The following is a 19455-nucleotide window of genomic DNA, read 5'->3' as shown; positions in this document are numbered from 1 at the left end:
ACTGAGGATATATAAAGAGGAGGGTCGGGTGGCATGGAGATAAGCAAACGGGTTAGACAGCAGACAAAAAAAACCAGGAGGGCAAAGATACGTGGGATAAGAGAGAAGTAATATGGGCCTCGTTGTATGGATGCATGTTTCTTAACTGTGATTAGTATTCAGTAAGCAGGAGAGAACATTGCAGGAATGTAAAGCTCGGTTTAAAACAAAGGCTTTACCTCGAATGAGGCGATATGCCCCGAGGCGGCGGGCCGGCCATGTCGGTAATGGCCCAATGCCCAATGCCCAAGTTAAGGGCCGAGCGAAGCGTGGGTCCCTTAACGAGGGCAGGGGTGCTGTTACCAACAAGGTCAGGCCGCCGCCGTGGGGCACATCCCCATTAGCAACAGTGTAGTTGCCTACATGGTTTCTAATGGTTTTTGGTTTTGTTTAAAATAAATAATAAACATACCTTTCTTATGCAGCTCCGCAAAGTGCTGCTGGAAGAGAAGTCCATTGTCCATGTTGATGACTCATCAATAGAGCAGATAAAGGCGTGGGGATTGTCATTCTAAACAGCAAAGATTATTTCAGCGAATGTACGAGTCAACTACAAAAAGAAGAGAACTATAAAATCCTCCAAGAAGACCCAACCAAAGATCTTCTAAAACGTATAGACCTAAAAGTGACAAAGGCTAAAGAAAGGGGATGAGCACCGCCTCTTGGATCCCCTTTCCATTGACTCCAGCCTCTCCTACATGACCTTTCATTTAGTGGCAATACAAAATGTTCTAACGAAATGTTCTAAGTTCCTTACAGCAGTCGCAGGAGTCTTGTTCTTCTTGGCCACCAGGCCCCCCTCAACCCCTCCTTGAGATACTCCATAGCTATTGCCCAGTCTGCTAGAAATCCTTGGTGATCTCCTCGTACAGAATAGGACACCCACTCCATGGTCATGGTCCACACCTTGCCCACCCATTCATGCTCCGTTGGGGGATCTTTTGATGTCCACCTTTGCGCCACTGACAGGGCACCTGCCATCATCAGGATAACATAGACTTTACACTCTGTTTTGGTAGGTAGTTCCCCTAGATGGGTGCCTATTCCAAAAAGTGCCAGTCTCATGTTCCCAATTTCCTCTATCCCCCAGGTCAGATATTGTGGCCCAAAAGGTCTAAATGTGGGGTCATTTCCACCAGATGTGGCTGCAGTATCCCACCATACCACATCCCCTCCAGCACAGTTCTGGTACTGAGCTGTAGAATTTGTGAAGCCTGTCTGGCGTTAGGGGCCACTGCAGCATTAGCTTTATCCAGATTTCCTGCATCTGGAGAGATCTAGTTAGCTTGGGGATGTGTGCCCAGAGTTGTTTCCATTCCCCTTCCTCTATCAAGATGCCCCCTGATTTTTCCAATTTTTCCATGCATTTCCTCTCCCCCGATTCTTCCCCCAGTTTGGCCAATGCATAGATGGCCCCCACCTGGTGTGCATTTCCCGATTGCCTTGTGAGATAGCTTTCGAATGGGGTTAAGGCTCTTCTCACCCCTTCTCTTACTGGGCCCTGCAGGACCCTGTGTCGTATTTGGGTATATCTGTATCTTTCCTTCTCCCCCACCCCAAAGTCCTTTTTGCATTGAATAAAGGATTACATTTTGGTCTCCTCGAACATATCCCGGAGTCTAAAACACCCCCCGTCCTGCCATCTGTTAAATCCTTTCCTGCTCATCCCTCGGGAAAATTGAGGGTTATCGAATAGTGGAGTACATGGGGAGGGGAGCGTAGTAAGTTGGGCTTGCTTTGCCAACATGTCCCAGGCTTCTCCCACCACACAGAGTATGGCACTATTATACATTTTACTGGTCTGTCTCCATTCGGTTTTCACAACACTTCGGCTAAGTTCCCTCCCACTACTGCCTCATCCATCTCCCTCTATACTTTCTCTCGGTCGTCTCGCAGCCAGTCTCTCATCACTCTTATCTCTGCCACCTGGTAGTAAACTCAGAAGTCCGGCTGTACCAATTCCCCCTATTTCTAGGCATCATCATTACTTGGTTTGCTACCCTCGGCTTTTTGTGGTTCCACACATATCTACCCAAGCACTTTTGAAGGGCATGAAAGAAGGATGGGGGAACCCATATCGGGAGGGTCAGGAAATAGTACAGCACTTGAGGGAGAATTTCCATTTTTAGCACATTTATTCTGCCCATCCAAGTTACAGATAACGGACCCCAGTCCACCTCTTTACTCTTAATTCTCTCCAAAAGAGGTGGGTAGTTGGCTGAATAGAGTGTCTCCATTTTATTAGTGAGGTTGACCCCCGAATATTTTATAGATTCCTCCACCCATCTGTATTTTCTGAAGGTCTTGCCCCTGAGGACCGAGAAACGTCAGGTTCAGTATCTCTAACTTGTGGGGGTTTATTTTAAGTCCTGTTACTTTCCCAAACCTTTTCAACTCCTCTTCCAGGGCCTCCATGGATGTTTCTGAGTTTTGTGGGGTCAGGAACATGTCATCTGCAAAAGCAGCAATTTTTTGTTATTTTCCTCCGAACTTGATTCCCTCTATATCCTTATTGGAACCGCCATCCACCCTGTCAAAAGCCTTTTTCGCCAACAAGTGTAAGTAGCCCCTCTACTCAACTTTTTCAATGAGATGAGCTATTCTTTTGGTATTATCCCTCGTCTGTCTGCCATTGATAAATCCTGACTGGTCCGTGCTTATAATATGGGGGAGTACATACTCCAACCGACTCACTAGGATGTTTGTGTAGATCTTAGCGTCTACATTTACCAGGGCAATTGGTCTGTATGATCCACATAAGGAGAGGTCTTTACCCTGTTTTGGTACCAGAACCACTTTTGATTCTTCCATGGATGGAGTAATTTTATCAGATCTTCCAAACTCATTATATAGGGGAACCATATAAGGAATTAAAGTCGCCCTGAAAGTTCTATAGAATTCAGAGGTAAACCCATCCGGCCCTGGGGATTTGTGAATTGGCAGGGATGATGAGATGGCCCTCGTCACGTGTAATTTCCTGTTCCAGTACCTCTCATTCTTGTCGGGTAATTTGTGCTATCTTTTTGTCTGCTAGGTATACCATTTGTTCCCCTTCCGGTACTCGTTCTGTGCTGTATAGACGGGAGTAAAATCTACACAATTCCCGGGATATGTCTTCTGTGTGTGTTCTGACTCCCCCTTTCTTTTAATTTAATTCTCAGTGTTGTTTTGGCTTTTTCTTCCCTTCGCAGCATCCTTGCTAACATCCTATTACCTTATTGGCTTTGACAGTATTTTTGAATAAGGAACGCTAGGAAGCATTCCGCCGCCCTTGCCTGTAACTGCTCTAGTTGTCCCCAATTGCCCTGTATTCCCTCCTAGTTTCCCCCGCATGCTCCGCTCCCCAAACATGTCATTACCTCCTTTAACTTCACTTTGAGATCCCTTTCTCCTTTCTTTAGCTCCTTGTCTCGCTGTGTTTAGATTGCCATAATCCTGCCCCTTATTGTAACTTTGAACGCGTTCAACCATATCTGTATAGAAGTATCATCTTCCCCATTGTCCCGGAAGAACTCCCCTATTCCGTCTCCGATCTCCTCCCTCAGTATACTGTCCTTAAAGAGGTAGGATGGGTAGCGCCATTTCCACACTCCCTTCCTTGTTAGTAGCAGTGTAATGAGTGTATGGTCAGAGATGGATATAGCTCCCAGCTCCATGTCCATGATGCAGCCAAGCAAAGACTTGAAAGATCAGACATAGTCAATCTTTGATGATGTGCGGTGTACATGGGAGAAGAAAGTGTAGCCTTCCCTATCCTCTTTCCTCTCCTTCATATATCGACTAATTCCAGTGTTTCCATTTTCCCTACTAATTCCTTTGATGGCTTACCCTGCAGTCCCGCCTGTTTGCTGCTCCTATCTTTCCCAGGGTCCCAAGCCATGTTAAAATCTCCCATAAGTATTATTGGGCCCTTAGCAAATTTCTCTAGCCTGTTCAATGTGGTCTGAAGGAAGCGGTCTTGTCCCACATTGGGGGCGTATACTGTGGCTATCGTTTACCCTTCTCCCCTCCCTTACACCACTAGTGCCAAGTATCTACCAGAGGAGTCCCTTTCTATCCCCTCTATCGTGAGATCAAAGTTATTCCTAAGTGCGATCAGGACCCCACCCCTTTTTGACTTCTCGTTGGACTGGAAAGGTTGCTGGAAACCCCGTAGTCTCACTCGATCTCTGTCCCATATTTGCACATGGGTCTCATGCAGTGTGAAAATATCTGGCCCCTGCCTCCTTAAAAATCTTTCCAGCTTTTTCCGCTTCAGTGGGAAATTAATAACATTGATATTCATGGAAATCACCTTCAGGGCTTTCTGTTCAGTCCCAATTATGTAGGTAGTTGCCCATGCTCAACCTTCTCTCCATCCCTCCCTCTCAACACTCCCATTCCCACCCCCTGCTCCCCTCTCCTTCCTCTGCGCTGGATGGATTCAACCGGCCTCTAGCCCCCTCGGATTGCACTCCCGAGGATTGAACCCCTCTCCTTCCACAGCGCGTTTACCTGCGGTTAGTCCCATACCCATACCTTGATGGCCCTCCCACACTATCCCCCCCAGCACTTTATTTTTTGCCTTCTTCTTGCCCTCCCCAGGCTTAAACCAACTCAGTATGCCCCAGACATACCTCCATATACTGACTCCCCAGCTTGTCCCCACCTCCCTTTTTCCTCACTTTGCTGGGCCTTTCAGCTAGGATTGATAGCTTGCCTTCTTGCCCCTTTTGGGTCTTGCTGTTGACCATTCCCAGTTCCTTGGGTTATACTGACTTCTCTGCAGGGATTCGCACGCACTATGAACTTCTCCTACTATCCCCAAAATGTGTGATCCTTCTTCATACGAGCCAATCCGTCTCTGTTTACCCTGCCATTCAAAAAGTACTCCAAAGGGGAACGTCCATCTGTATCTGATGTCTTTGTCTTGTAGTACTCTCAGGCCAGGTGCCATTTGTCTTCTCTTGTTTAGCATTATTTGGGCCAGGTCTTGAAACAGGAGAATGTCCGCCCCATTGTAGGATATTTGGGCCGCCTTCCTTGCTGCATTGAGTATCTTCTCTTTCGTGCAGCAGTAATGAAGGGCCACTAGGACATCTCTTGGTCTAGCCCCTTCTTCCGACTGCCGTGACCCCACTCTATGGACTCTGTCCACTCATACTTCTTCTGGGTTCTCCGGGTCCAGGTGGTCACTAAATATGTTCCAGACCGCTTCCTTCAAATCCCTGGCCAACACCGCCTCTGGTAAAGCCATAATACCAATGTTCAACCTCCTGGACCTGTTTTCCAGGTCTTCTGCCTGGAGCTCCAGGTTCTGGGTGGCGGTTGCCAGCTGCTCAATGAGCTCTTCCGTTTTCCTGGAGTCGTCCACTATGTCTTGAATCGCCCTCTCGTTGTTGTCAACTCTCTCCTCAATATTTCTTACATCTCTTTTTATATCTTGCAGAGCCCTGCTAAGGGCTCCCTCATTTTGTCCATCTGACGTTGAACTGTGTCAGCAATTGTATCTCCAGAATCTGTAAAATATTTCTTGAGAACTGTTGTAGTTATTGATCGCGATGGTCCTGTAGATGGGGGTCCCCCTATTCCCCTTGACCCTGGGTATTCTCTGACTGTTGGGGGAAGCCTAGCTCTCGTCCCCATATTTTTTGAAGACTAGTGTCTTGGGCTTTCTTGACCTGTTTTGGGGGGGGGAATCTGGGTCTTTTCCTCTTGATTTGGACATCTTGTGTCTTATGTATACTAGGCACCCCCCGCTTTTACCATACGTGTGAGGGGAGGTGGGATTACAAAGCAGCTGAGCACTTGCCTGGGTATGCAATTATGTCTCTCAGGGGGTCCTCTGCGCGATGGTCGTGAGCCTCGTACTGCCCCTGGGGAGTCCTCTCCCGCCTGCTGGTCTCCACCTCCCTTTCGCTACCTCTCCCACTCCAGGAACCCAGGCTTTCCTCTGTGCCTGCGCTTTGCGCTTTCCCAGGTACGTCCTCTCCTTTCCTTACCTGCCTCTCTCTCCAAACCTCTGATACGCGGGAGAAGGGATGGCTGTCTCCTACGGCTGTTCTCTGCCCTCGAGCAGTGCTTTTCTTGTTGCTGTCCCTCACTGGTCGTGCTAGGCTCTGGCGGGTGCTTGGGGCTGCTCTTCCCGTGGCTTAGGATCTTTCCTCCACTGGGCCCTTGCACTGCAGTTTTTCTCCTATGGCTGCTCGCCGAGGGTTCAAATTCACAATTTCTTTACCTTCGTCTGGAGCACCAGCAGAACTGCTGGGATCCTCACTCTCACAGGATCATGTCCTGCCGACAACGGAGCCTGGAAAGTGCAATTCGGCCTCTGATGACACCTTTAAGGTTTCGAGGTTCGGGAGAGCTTCAGTTACGGAGCTCTCCACCCTGCGGCCATCTCGGATCACTCTCAAGAGGCTCACTTGTTATCAAAAAAACAGTATAAACAGGGATACCCGAAGAAACTAGTTAAAAGAGCAGCCAAAAGGGCTTTTAATAACAACAGAGAAGCTCTGTTAGAGGAAAAAACATTGGAAGAAAAAGACGACAGCCTAGTTTGCATCTCCACCTTCACTAACCATAGCATTGCTATTCGCAACATTATTAACAAACATTGGAAAGTGTTTGCTCCTACGTAACACAATGCAGAACAACCCATTTTTGCTTACAAGAAGAGCACCTCCAAAGGAAATAGTATTAGTAAAAGCAAACTACAGACTGGCACCCCTCCCACCGTGAGTATAGCCTCTACATGTGGACTAGACCCTATTGTGGGACACCACCCCTGTGGACGTTGCACTATATGTAAGCTCACTAAAAAATCGAAAGAAGCTGATATTGGAAATAATAAACTATGGAAACAAAATTGCTTCTCCAACTGTAATACAGACCACATCATTTATTTAACATGCCCCTGTGGTCTGAAATACATTGGAAAAACCAATAGAAAAATAAAGACAAGGATTATCGAACACAGGAGCTGTGTTAAAAACAAGATTAAACAGGCTCAGATGGTCAAACACTTTATGAGTAACAACCACAGTTGGGAAGAGTTTGAATGGACTATCTTTCAAGTGGTGAAAGGAACAAATCAACACAATAGAGAAGACAAACTGTTCAGAAGGAAACAAGAACTCATCTTCATGAGTAAAAGCGACACGAGAGGCCTCAACGAGGCAATAGAGTGGCATAAAATCAAAAGATAGGCCCAAAAGTTACCCTATCCATCCCCACCACCATCCGACGAGACCTAGCATATCACTAGCTACACCAACAGCTGATTAGCCATCCACACTAAGACCTACAATTATATATACCTGAAGTGAGTTATTCTAGTTGTGTCTCTGTGCATACGCCAGTTGTTAACCTATCAAGGAGATTACTTACGCTCCTCAGAATTTTAAGGATGTGGTACTACGTACTATTAGCAACCAGGAATATACATATATAATGATCACCATCGCAGTGGCTACACGGTCCTTACTGATTTAAAACAAGCTATTTTAACTAACAGAGCGAATAGAATTATCCCTTAATTACTCCAGACATATATGAATATAGCCGACTATACTCGTAGAGACTTTACGGGTCACTATTAGACTACGGAGTAATTATTGTTTACCTCTACATGGCAGTCCGACTGCTAATGCAGTACTAAAAAGCGACCATATCTCCACTCAAAGATGGCTGCCACAATAACAGGCAACTGAAAGGATCTATTTGTAGCCGCCATCACCATAGCAACCATTTAGTACACAGACAAGACAGGGAGATGACGGCACGGCTCAGAATCAGAGGAAAATTCCGAACAGTAAGTTGCTATAATGTTTTTTTTTCAAAATAACTTATAAATCCAAGTTTTAGGAGGGGCACACCTAGCACACAACCTTGCATAGGAAGCATTATTTGACATAAACACGTCTAAATGTACAGAGAACACTGAGTTATTCCAACAAACTGTTCACAGCCGAATACTCCCTACATAACCTAGAGCAATGGAGTGACTCATCAGAATACTTAAGAAATAAAGTATCCCATCGAGCAATGTCAGGCTTCACACGACCCGCACTCTGACATTTACTCTACACATAACCACGAGGATTGGAGAGCCTCGTGAGGAAAAGAACCTAGTATTTAAGATACTTTAACTAGACGGTTTCAACTCATATTGTTCCCATCTTAACAATAACGCTCAGCTCGGGAACTGCACCAAACCACCCAGCATAGGACCGCTTTACATATTGCAACACGGGACATCTAAGCTTTTTAAATTAGAGATTAACACCATGGAGAAGCACAGATTTATGCATAACCATGCACTAATTTCCATCTCATTCAATTTGAATACTCTAGATTCGGAGGAACCTAAATTGCTCTAAACATTCATGCATTACTCGTTTCTAGGACACCAGAAATTGACTGAGGATCCTTTGACCCTGTGACTATTCATTTGACACTAGAAGCCTGCCAAGTGGCGACGAGCCTCCACACTAGGTAAGCTGATCGGTATACTATAATAACTATCTATACTAACTTAAAGAAAAGGAACTATACACCAGGAAATCAATGTGTTTCCACTGGTGTTTTCCAGCTCCCATCTACTACACAGCCGGATTGAGAACACAGCATATTATTCCAACCAAGGTTATCTACTGACCCCAAAACGGTCAGTATAATTTAAAACTGCTACATCCTAGTCACCTCAGGACTAGGGGGGAGGGAACGAGGGAGGAACAAGCGTGGTCTAAAGGTATCATTTACACATTTATTTGTATACTCCACAGAGTACGCATGGAATCGGGTCTATTATCAAGACTTACCTGCACAACCTGGCTACACCCGCAAAACCACCAGAGGTAATTACCACCTCTAGTCAGTTTAGGGATTCTACTTTAATCCCATACATTAAACATAGCACTAATAGCTATTTGTTTGTTCTTATCTACAGCCTTAATGTGATAACAGCTATATGCATCAGGTGGATACCAATTGGAAGTTGATCCAATAGAGACCAAAGGGGCTCTTACTCTAAGAGCCTCAGTATTATTAGTGTCTCCATCACAGAGCTCCTGATGAATGGTCACTATCTGCTGGAATAAGAACAGAAATATGTTGAGAAAATGCCAAAGCTTAAAAGCAGAGGCAATGTGTGTTTGAAGTTCAACTACACTGAGTTACCAGTATCTTTAGGAGACCCTACATAATATACTCCCTACCAATCATATTTGATCTAGAAGAAGTTCAGAACCAAAGAAGGTCAAAAGTCACTATATTGCATTTAGCAAATTACTTGTACACTGCATACTGTTGTGCTGTATCTCTTTTTTTGCGATCTTCCTTTTCTTTTTTAGATTTAGTTTAACTGTAAGTGGTTTATTGAGTTTAAATATGTAACTATTTTAACCTTATTTTATCATTAATAAAATTTATTTTTGCAACTTTTTGCTTTACGAATTTGTGCACCGCATCATAGCCTGTAGACATTCTCTACCTCTATGTTTAACGTGATAACTGTGACATCATCAACATGGAAACTGACTTCTCAGATACCATCACTGTGTGGTCAGAGCCCATGCAACAAAGGTACGTTTCTTTTTTTTTCATTTAGAAAAAAATAGACACCGTTAGTACCCGTGTACAAATCTACATGGGTGCTTAACGGCTAGAGGGGTTGCGGGGATACTGAAGGGGGCGCTGGCTGCCCAGGCAGCTTGGAACGTGTGCTTGTATTAGTTAGAAAGTTGGCAGTGACAGGTTAAAGATTAGAAGAAATAGCACTGAGATATCGCTCAAATGGCAAAGAGGTTGGATGAGGTACAGAGGAAATAATAGGAAGAATGGAATGTGACAGAAGAACTTGAGGGGCAACACATTTGCGCAGCAAAGTCTTGGGCGAGAGAGAGAGAGAGAGAGAGAGAGAGAGTGCACGTATGCCAGCTCTACGCAGTGCTCCTCTTGTGGCATGGTCGGTCTGTTTGGCCAAATCCTTCTCCTTTATTTCCCACCAGGGAGCTTGAGGCATGCACTTAATTCTGGTGCATATGTGCCGGTACTGGAATCTGCTTGCTTTCTCGCTCTCTTCAGTACGTGGGCAAGGAGCCAGCTGCCATCCTTTTCCTCCATTGGCGATGCTACCTGTTGACTATCAGGAGTTCTATAGGGGACTGGGAAAGCTCAGACATGCCAAGTCTCCCGCAACTTGCGGGAGTCTCCAGCAGAAGGAGACAAACTCCAGCACTCCCGCATGGAGACACAACCCTCTCGCAATAAGACTCCTTTTTTTCTGTCAGTGACTAGTCTCCTATGACTCCACCTTCCATGTCCATGCTCCTCATTCTCCACCAATGTATGGGACCCCTCTTCTGTACAACGACACCACTTTAAGGCTCCTCTACTCTTTGCACGTAAAACTCCAAAGGATTCCTCCCACGTCGGTAACTCTCATCCGGCTCCTCCAGGCTTTCTCTTCTTTGTCACTGGGCGTTTACTTTGAAAGCCCCACCTTTGCTCCGCCTCTCTTTGTCTCCACCTCTCCCGGCAGATCTTGCGGTGCTCTAGGGCTCTCCTCCTCCTGACAGCAGTGACAGTGCGTGAGTCTTGCAATTGGAACTGAGAATCGTTGACACCAGTTCCAACCAAAGAGATCACTGACAACACTAGCATAGGAGAGACAGAGATCCAGCTCCTGGTACCCGCTGTGACTGCCCCCGCCACCTGCATCCGCTTCACCTATGATTACCAGTTGTGCGAGCAGCTGGGCAAGTAAGGGCCGGCCTGTTACCCCGACTAACAAACACTATTTCTTCCCTACGCCGAACCACATTACTGCACTCACCGCTCAAACTGATAGCCCCCATTCAAGGAAGGCACCCTTAAACCAAGAGAACCTACCAATCAAATTTGATTCTGTAATCAAGGAGCACCCCCCATCAGATCACCCCCCCCCCACAGCAGATCACCCCGCAGCTGGACCTCCTCGTACCGACTCCAGTGAGTACCGCCCACTCACAGCTAGAAGTACTGCCTCCTTTTTTACCATTTCTTTTTATGCAAGTTGAGAGAAATGTTCCAAAATGTAAACCTCGAAGATCATGCTTTTTGAGAGTAAGGGGTTTGCAGTTGGAGGCAGGCAAACCCTCCAGCAAAACTAAGGAAGGCCAGAGTATTGAACTGAGAGCAGGGTCCCGTGGAGAAGGGAACAAAGCTGGAGGGCGCATGGACCTAGAACATGCCTTAAAAGAAACGTATACAAACTGCTCTGGAGCAACAGTCCTCTGACCAGCAGTGCCCCCCCACCCCCCTCCAAATCTCCCTCCCATTTTGGTGAACTGCAGCTTTTATGCGCAGCCTTGGGGCTGCACCACGCCCAGGTGTCACCAGAGGGATGAAAGTTCCTTTTATGACAATCTCCTTATGGAAGTCCTGTGACTCTTGCTGTGACGTAAACAAACAAGGCCATTCTGAGACCAAACAATTTTCAGGCTTTCTCATAATGGTGCACAGTGCTTCTTTCACGGGTTCTGTGTTTACATTTTGAAATGGGGATTGTATTACTGTAAACATTACTGATATAACTTCCTCCATTTTATATTTGCACGTTTCACATTTTTACATTTACACGTCTTAATAAAAACGTTTTAAATGTGTTCCCACATACAATGCGGCAGATGCTGGTCATTATACATATTACCATGATATGATGATGCTAATGCAAACTCATATTTAGTTTGCAAAACAATTCAAACATGAAAAAAGCATCAGCATTAGCTATGTATCCACGCAAGCCTCTTTTGAGGCATTTCACGGGGACTGTGCGTAAGCATGGAACTTTGAAAGACCCTCTCAGCAGACTTTGCTTTAATTGCACTTCTAGCACACCATTCTTATACTACAATTCGCTTTCAAGCTGTCGTCCACTCAGAACAATCGTGATCCTGTTGATGTATACTCAGTGAAAACTCTTTAGTTAAGAGACAGGTCAAATAAACCAGATTATCGCAACAAAACCCATGAAATTCAGTGTGTGCTGGAAGGGTCGACCATCTTAACTCGGCCCCCACTCCTACGGGTCACCCCTGCGGTAATGTTCTATCTAATTGTTAAGCACTGATGTGATTTCAATTATGTGCTCATTTGCTGAGCAACATTGGTTGGGGGGTCTCTGAGTTAAGATTGTCCCCACTTCCAGTCCCCCTCAACCAATTTCATGGGTTTTGTTAAGATAAACTGATTTATCTTAACTGTCTCCTTGCTAACGTTTTTGGAGCTGAATTTCATAGATTTTGATATTCTGTAACTTATTCATAGCCTTCTGCCTTGGCCACTGTCAAATTGGCAACAATTTGCAACAACGACCATGGCCCCCTGCCCCCCTCCCCTGCGTTAGGAAATAATGAGGTCTCACTGGCTGAAGACAATGGCCATGGCCCATTTCACCCTCACTAGTAAATAACATGGTCCCGCCAGACCTGGTCTTCGGCAGTGCTACTGTCCACTCCACAACAATTCTGATACAAGGCAATTCCCACTGTGTTTGACCCCTCGCTCCATCAGTTGCAAATTACCTGGACACGGCCAAATTACCATTCACTTTTTCCCCCTTCTTGGTATTTTCCCTCATAATTACCAGTGGAAACATACCCACAATCACCCCAATGTAACCTTGCATTACCAAGATAATCGTTCCCATAATGGAATCAAAGCTTTTTTTGATTCACGCAGTAATGCACAAATGCTTGAAATTTTTTTAAAAAAAGGTTTTCCCATCACCTACTGCCACTCTACATGGGCACCCTGCCACCCTTTTAGCTCCATCCAACTTCCCCTTCACTGTGGAAATTCTTACTGATCCTCCCCTATTATCCCTTGGTAAATTGAAAATAATTTGACTGTCAACAGGCTCTCCAGCCCTCCCAAAAATGCACACCTAACCATTTTGTCCTTTTCTCCCTCCCATTCCCTGAAGTGAGACCACTCGTTCCCTCCTTCCAATATAGCACCATGGGAGATGTATAACGGTCTTGGGGACGAGGGCACCCCATCCTCCATCAAAGCTTAAGAACTACTATACATATTTACACCAAACCAAAAAAAGGAATGCATGCAGCACTTTTTGATCAACGTGTTTCTTATTAGGCGTTAATCCAACCAGCAGTTCATGAGGTGAATTGTGTTTAATGGATGCCAAAAAAAGCTTTTTTTTTTACTTTTCTTTTTTTAAATGATTTATTTAGGCACTTGGTGGAAATTAAATATTACAAACATCACAGCTGATGGTAGGGTCCATTTCTCTTAAAAAGACACGTATGTATTCGGTTATTCATATTACATTTGCCATTGGCCTTATTGCTCTGCTTCATGTTCGGGATATAGGCCGCCACCTCACATAGATGCTCGCGGAAATCTGTCCAAATTATTCTCTTCTTCCCTAATGACTTTTAAACCGGTTAATGATTCTCTCCCAGAATTTGCAGTTTGAGAGGCCCAGACCAATTTTGTACAACTGAATTCCGATCCGTCAAGCGAGTCAAAGGGTATTAGCAATAGAACGTTGGGACAAGTCAATGGATTAATCTTAACAACAGGGTGGTGCCCGCCCCTCTATAATATATTTATTTATTTATTTCTATAGCATCTGAAGCCTGCAGGCATCAGGGCGCATTACATGAAGACAAGGACCACAGAAAAGTGACGGGACAGTAGAGTAAGATTACTGGTATGATTAGATTACGTTACATGGATTTTATGCAGGCCCTTTATTTCATTACCTGGAGCTCTTCCGCCATTGTTTAACGTTCGAATGCTCCGGATTGGAGTATTCAGGTGACTATTTATGTTCTAGAGACTTATTCGTGTGTGCGTGATACTTTGCTTCATTGTCCCCTACAAATGATGATTTTCTTTAATCACATTTATTGCACGTTCAGCAATAATTAATTGGGATTTATAGAAGCAGTGGGGTTTCGGGCCAGAGCTTGACAGGTTAACTTGCAGTACACTGGTGTCAACTTCATCACCATTGTGCACATTCAGCTGCTGCTTCTGATGGAGGCCAGATAAATGGGGACACATGTTCATCCATGGCAAACCCATCAAGCACTTGGTGTCTATTAGTAATGTGAGTCATACTTCCATTTCCCAGTCTGCAACTTCTTAGAAACGTAATTCAGCGTGGCGGAAGCTCCTTATGGGAATGGCAGAGGAGAACCACCAAAGGAGATACAAACTAAGCCAACTAAGTCACTAACAGATGGCGATCTCCCAACAGACAAAAAGAAAACAGACCGTCATTCTCTCCAAACAACTTATATATCACAGCCACACCCAAAGCGTCCCCGCACTAAGGGCACACAACCCTACCCTCAATGCTCAGGTGCCTTAAGTGCTCTTGCTAGCAATGAACTAGAACCAGACCCGCATACAGCACCCGGGTACTTCCAAGCTGCATGCATTAACATAACAGCAAAGCTATCTTGAATGTTTTCCTCGTTCCCCTCTAATCCAAATCCAGCCTCCCTGTCTCTTTCAGATCCACCAGAGTGCCAAGAGCTCATTAACATTTCATTCCAGCATAGTATAACACCCAATAACATAACATAACATAACATACCATAACATAAAGGATAGATCAAACTCAGTAAGGCTACAATGGTGTCTAAAGTGGGTAAGAGCAATCCCAGTGAAGGAATTACTACTGTACAACACTCCTGCTTTCACACCTGCAATAGACATTTTGGCCACACAAGCTTTAGCATAGACTTAGATGTCATTTAGGCACCTCTAAAACACTGTGGGGTGTTCTACTTGTGTTTTATATCATATCTCAAAAAGAAGACAATATCAAGATGTTTTGATTTTCCATAATTGGTTTCACCTACAAAAATGCTGGTACTGATGATAAAGTACAGGGCAGGTGGAAACCCTCAGAAGGGTTTGATGACATCCGGGGCAGGCATAGCTCGATGGACTCAGGAGATGTTTTAGAGAGGAGCATTCTGCGCTGCCCTAACCTGCAATCAGTGTCATCCTTTGTCTGCAAGTGTTTCAAAGCGCGACGAGGCAAGGGAGGGAGAACAGAGGGAAGACCGACAACGATCTTACTAGGCCAAGTGTCATTCAGATTGCGCAAGTGCAAAGGAAGGGGGAGGGGGGAAAGTGCAGTGCATGGGATAATAGAACATCAAGATAAATAAACGGCCAGCAGGTGCCAAGTGCAGGGTGAGTGCAGAAAATAAGTGCTAGTGGGGGGACTGTCGGGATACAGAAAACAGTCCACAGGTGCAAGGGTTGACAGTGTGGCAGTTCAGGCGTGCAACTGGCAAGGCCAGGGCCCAAGATAAGATGGGTGGCCAGGTAACCAGTGCAGTTTCAGTAACAGCCAGGACATTAGCAGGGGAGAGGGGGAGAGAAAGCAGAAGCAAAGAGGAGGGTTTTCAGGTGCTTCCGGAACCGCAGGTGGTTCTCCTCAAGTTTCAGGGAGGCGGGGAGGCTGTTCCAGAAGGAGGCCCCACCTGAAGAGAGAGATCTGCCACTTCTCTAAGAAATGCTTCAATACTGAAATTCCCCTTTGAATAGAGCTATTGGATAAAATTCAAAAGCTTCAAAAACCTTCACACATTGTTTCCAGGACCTTTCCAATAACTATGAATGCATCAATGTGGTTTTAATTGTATTTGGGGAGACCACTGGTTTGTGAGATTTTAGGCCACCTGCTACTTAATGCAAGGACTCCAAAAGGAGTGAGTTCGGATAGACTACCAATACAAATATTTTCTCGCCAAGGAAGTGAAAACATAAAAAAAAAATTCAAGTTACTCTTACCTTTTCCAGAGCATCTCTGTCAGACAACTCCTGCACAGCTAAGAGCTTGATGCTGCAGGAGAAAAAGACACACAATCACATTATTCAATTGCAGGAAAACAAAAGCATGAAATAGTTGTCTTGATATGCTTAGCTTTTGCATTTTTATTTTCATTGGACAAAGCAACGTTCTCATTTATGTTATCCTGCAATGCAATTCCTGGGACATATGCAAAGTTAGTTCTAAGCTCCTAATATTCATACCCAGTGCTCCAGTGGAGATGTGGAGGCAGGAGTATTTTACTTATCACTGCTGCAATGTCATCAAAGGGGACAGTATACAGCTACCCAACATGGGGAAGAAAATCAAATTAAGAGATTTTGCAACTTGTAATACGAGAAATGTCATCTATGCTCTGAGATGCCCTTGTGGTAAATACTACATAGGCCAAACCACCAGGCGGGATAAGGACAGGTGGACGGATCATAAATCAAATGTCCGGATGGGGAATTGCAAGTCACCTGTTTTCCGGCATTTCAAGGATGCTAGACACACTCTGGCTCAAATGAGGTGTGTCATCCTGGAGGTGGTGCATCCACTACTGATGGGAGGAGACCTACTTAAAAAGCTTTCACAAAGGGAATTATTTTGAATTCATCAGCTAGATTCGATTTATCAGCTTGGAATGAATAAAGAGTTTTTGCTGGGTGCCTATTTGTAAATATCACTATAAGTAGTTACACGGCCTGCAACAAATTTGGTGTGTTATCAATTTAAGGTTGTGAGTATATAGCACAACCAACCATTGAACCCTTTTTTCTTTATATGTTCATACATGTTTTTAGATTACCAGCTCTGAAGCCTATGGCTCATTTTTATGTATTTTTAATGATCTAATGTTGAAAACTTATTTTTTGTTGCTGTCTTGAGAGTCTGTGTAATCAGGACATCATTTTGTATTAAAATCCCATGCAAATGCATTTCTTGCACATTAGTATGTACATAAATGACAAACCTGCAATGTTATTAGGATGTCCCAATTTGGGCATAAAATGAACGGTTACGATGTTCACTATTACTGATCTGATTTATGGACATTGCTCATATGCTTTCAAGTTTAATTAATTTACCTCAGTCTCCTGAATGATATGCCCCACCATCAATATTACTACTTGTTCGAATTGGATTTCCCAAGTACAGTTTACATACGTAGTTGAATGCGATTGATTTCACAATTACAACGAGGCAGGGACACCATACCCGTCTCGTCTCATGGTTACGACATCACGCTGCACACAAGCAAGATTACCTTTACAACCAAGCATATTTACAGAGGGGAATTTAACAATAGCGGGCCATGGTCAAGACTTGGTAACACATAATTAATTGCGCCATTAATAATATGCCGGGTCTGGCGGGTTTATTACTTACATTCAGATTAATTCATTGAACGCGGATGGCATTCACCATGATAACGTGGCTGGGACCAATCGTCCGTCCCGCCATAGGGTGACGCCATCACGCTATGCATCGCAAGCGTGATTTCCATAACAACGACAAACATCAACGGAGGCTGCCCACTCATAAGCCGACTGCGGTAGTTAAAGACTGCGCGGAATGTCCATGTTCCTGTATGTAAGCTGTTTTGCAAACATTACCTCTTGTCAATCCCTGGTATTATAACTTACATTCGATCTGAACATAGGTTCCCTGTGACACCGGAGGGTGGATTTTGAATACCTACTGTTAGATATCCGATACTATGGACTTAGTTGAGCCTTTTGAGTTACTCGCCGGCAGAGTGAGCCTGGACCTGAATGGAACATAAGTGATCCATTATTACCACATGCAACTCCATGGGGTTGCTTGATTAATTGGGACTATAGAATGACTAGAGCGATTGCAACTACTGTCCCATATCCTTCTTTACATTTTCGTTCTCCATCTAGATTCATGTGATTTCGTGTTTTTCCACACATAAGACCTCGAGTAAACCGATGTCAACTGCAAGCCTTGTACAGTACAAATCACACAGTGGTGAGACTAAAACCCTATTCACTTTACTCACATATCGATGATCACCACATGAAATGAATGTGACCCGTATCATTTACCTTTACAGACATGTTCTGGATATATGGAAATTACTGAACGTTCATCCACACGGCTTATTATGCCGAAATCGTGAAGGAGGTAATTAATTAGACTTGAATTTATTTCAATAGGCATTTGTGGTATGTAACTGTGCTTTAGACCACATAAGCATATTATGACTGATTGACTTCTATCAGTTGTTATACCATAGCTTTATGAAGACATATGAAGTTTGTATGACCCCCTGATGAAGAGCGGTTTAGCTCGAAACGCGTTGGGCATTCTAATGATAAAAAAGAAAACGATGGGCGTTACAGGACTCTGTTTCAAGATATATTGGTGAAAAATAACTAGATGACAAATAACTATATGATATGTATATGAATATGCAGTATTAATCGCTCTCTTTGAAGCACTACACCCAGTGGTTTACAAATTTATATCACTTATCTTACTTTTTTTATTTAAATTTTATCAAATTTTGGGCTACCTTAGCCAGCAATAGTGTGCAGGGGACAGGAGTTCCCCTATGGTGGGAACTTTGTTTGCATATCTTAAGGTCCATGTGCCAAGATCGCATCTTCTCCCCTGCACCTTAAGACTTATGATCTCCTCATTGAAGGTTATCACCTAAAACAGTTTTAGAGTATTCACTGATTAGGTGCGCCGTGTATATTTTCTGTCGTATCACCTAATATTCATACCCAGTGCTCCAGGGGAGATTTTGAGGCAGGAGTATTTTAGTTACCACTTTTAGAAGCTCTGGGTAAAAGGAAATTATAGGGTAACACAGTAGCTCCCAATCTTGTCTGAAATACTTTTCATTTAGTACAAATATATCTGACATTTTAAAAACAGATTTTTTTTTGTTTTAATCGATACTCTCTTATTGTTGTAACTATTGAACATGAATTCTTGTTGAAACTATTATACACAAATAGAAGTGCAATATTCTCATCTCTCAGAACATGGAATGCACCTGAAAGTGCTGCTTTTTGTGGCAGGTTCTATCACTACTGCTGGTCTCAAGACAACAGCGGAGCAGTGCAGGTGACAGCCAGCGATAGAGACCTCTGTGCTCTTACTCCTTATTGTATTTTCTTGTGTCTGCTGCCCCCCATTTTTAGGAAGAGAATTGGAGAGCCACGGCACTTATCTTCCGTCCTGTGCCTCCCAGCCATTTCACAGCATACCCTGGTGGTCCTTGCTATTTCTCTCTGCATTTCCTCCATGCGTACTCCATGCATTCTTGAAGTTAGTCAGGTGTCTCCCATAAACAGCCTACATTATGCAGAAATACTCCTTTTACACAGTTAAAAAATCCAGCTTATGTAATTCATTCCCCTTTATTAGAACCCTCATTTTAATTGGGAAAAAGCAGGTCCCTTGTGATTATTTTTTGCATGGTGTCAAACATTTTTGTATCCTCTTCTGACCTGTCCACATTTCAAACATCATCTTTGTAGAAGGATCACACAGACCCTTCATCACTGTAGCAGCAACGTTTACCAGGGTTTGGCCTACTCATTCAGCGGTGCTCA

At 44.2% G+C, this 19455-nt stretch overlaps 1 protein-coding gene across 2 annotated transcripts in view; it reads right to left on the bottom strand.

Moving 5' to 3' along the window:
* The window catches only part of EEPD1 (endonuclease/exonuclease/phosphatase family domain containing 1), a 395522-nt gene that overhangs the window by 175110 nt on the left and 200957 nt on the right, over window positions 1-19455 (bottom strand). For both annotated transcript variants that reach the window (XM_069613253.1, XM_069613254.1), the window contains exon 2: window positions 15841-15892. In XM_069613253.1, coding sequence (XP_069469354.1) covers window positions 15841-15892 — 52 coding nt within the window. The remainder of the gene's footprint in view (window positions 1-15840; window positions 15893-19455) is intronic.

This window comes from Ambystoma mexicanum, chromosome 5p, assembly GCF_040938575.1.
Source record: "Ambystoma mexicanum isolate Mex_15411 chromosome 5p, UKY_AmexF1_1, whole genome shotgun sequence".
Classification (NCBI taxonomy): Eukaryota; Metazoa; Chordata; class Amphibia; order Caudata; family Ambystomatidae; genus Ambystoma; species Ambystoma mexicanum.
The sequence above is the reverse complement of the archived record's forward strand: the minus strand, read 5'-3'. Positions and strand labels throughout refer to the sequence as shown.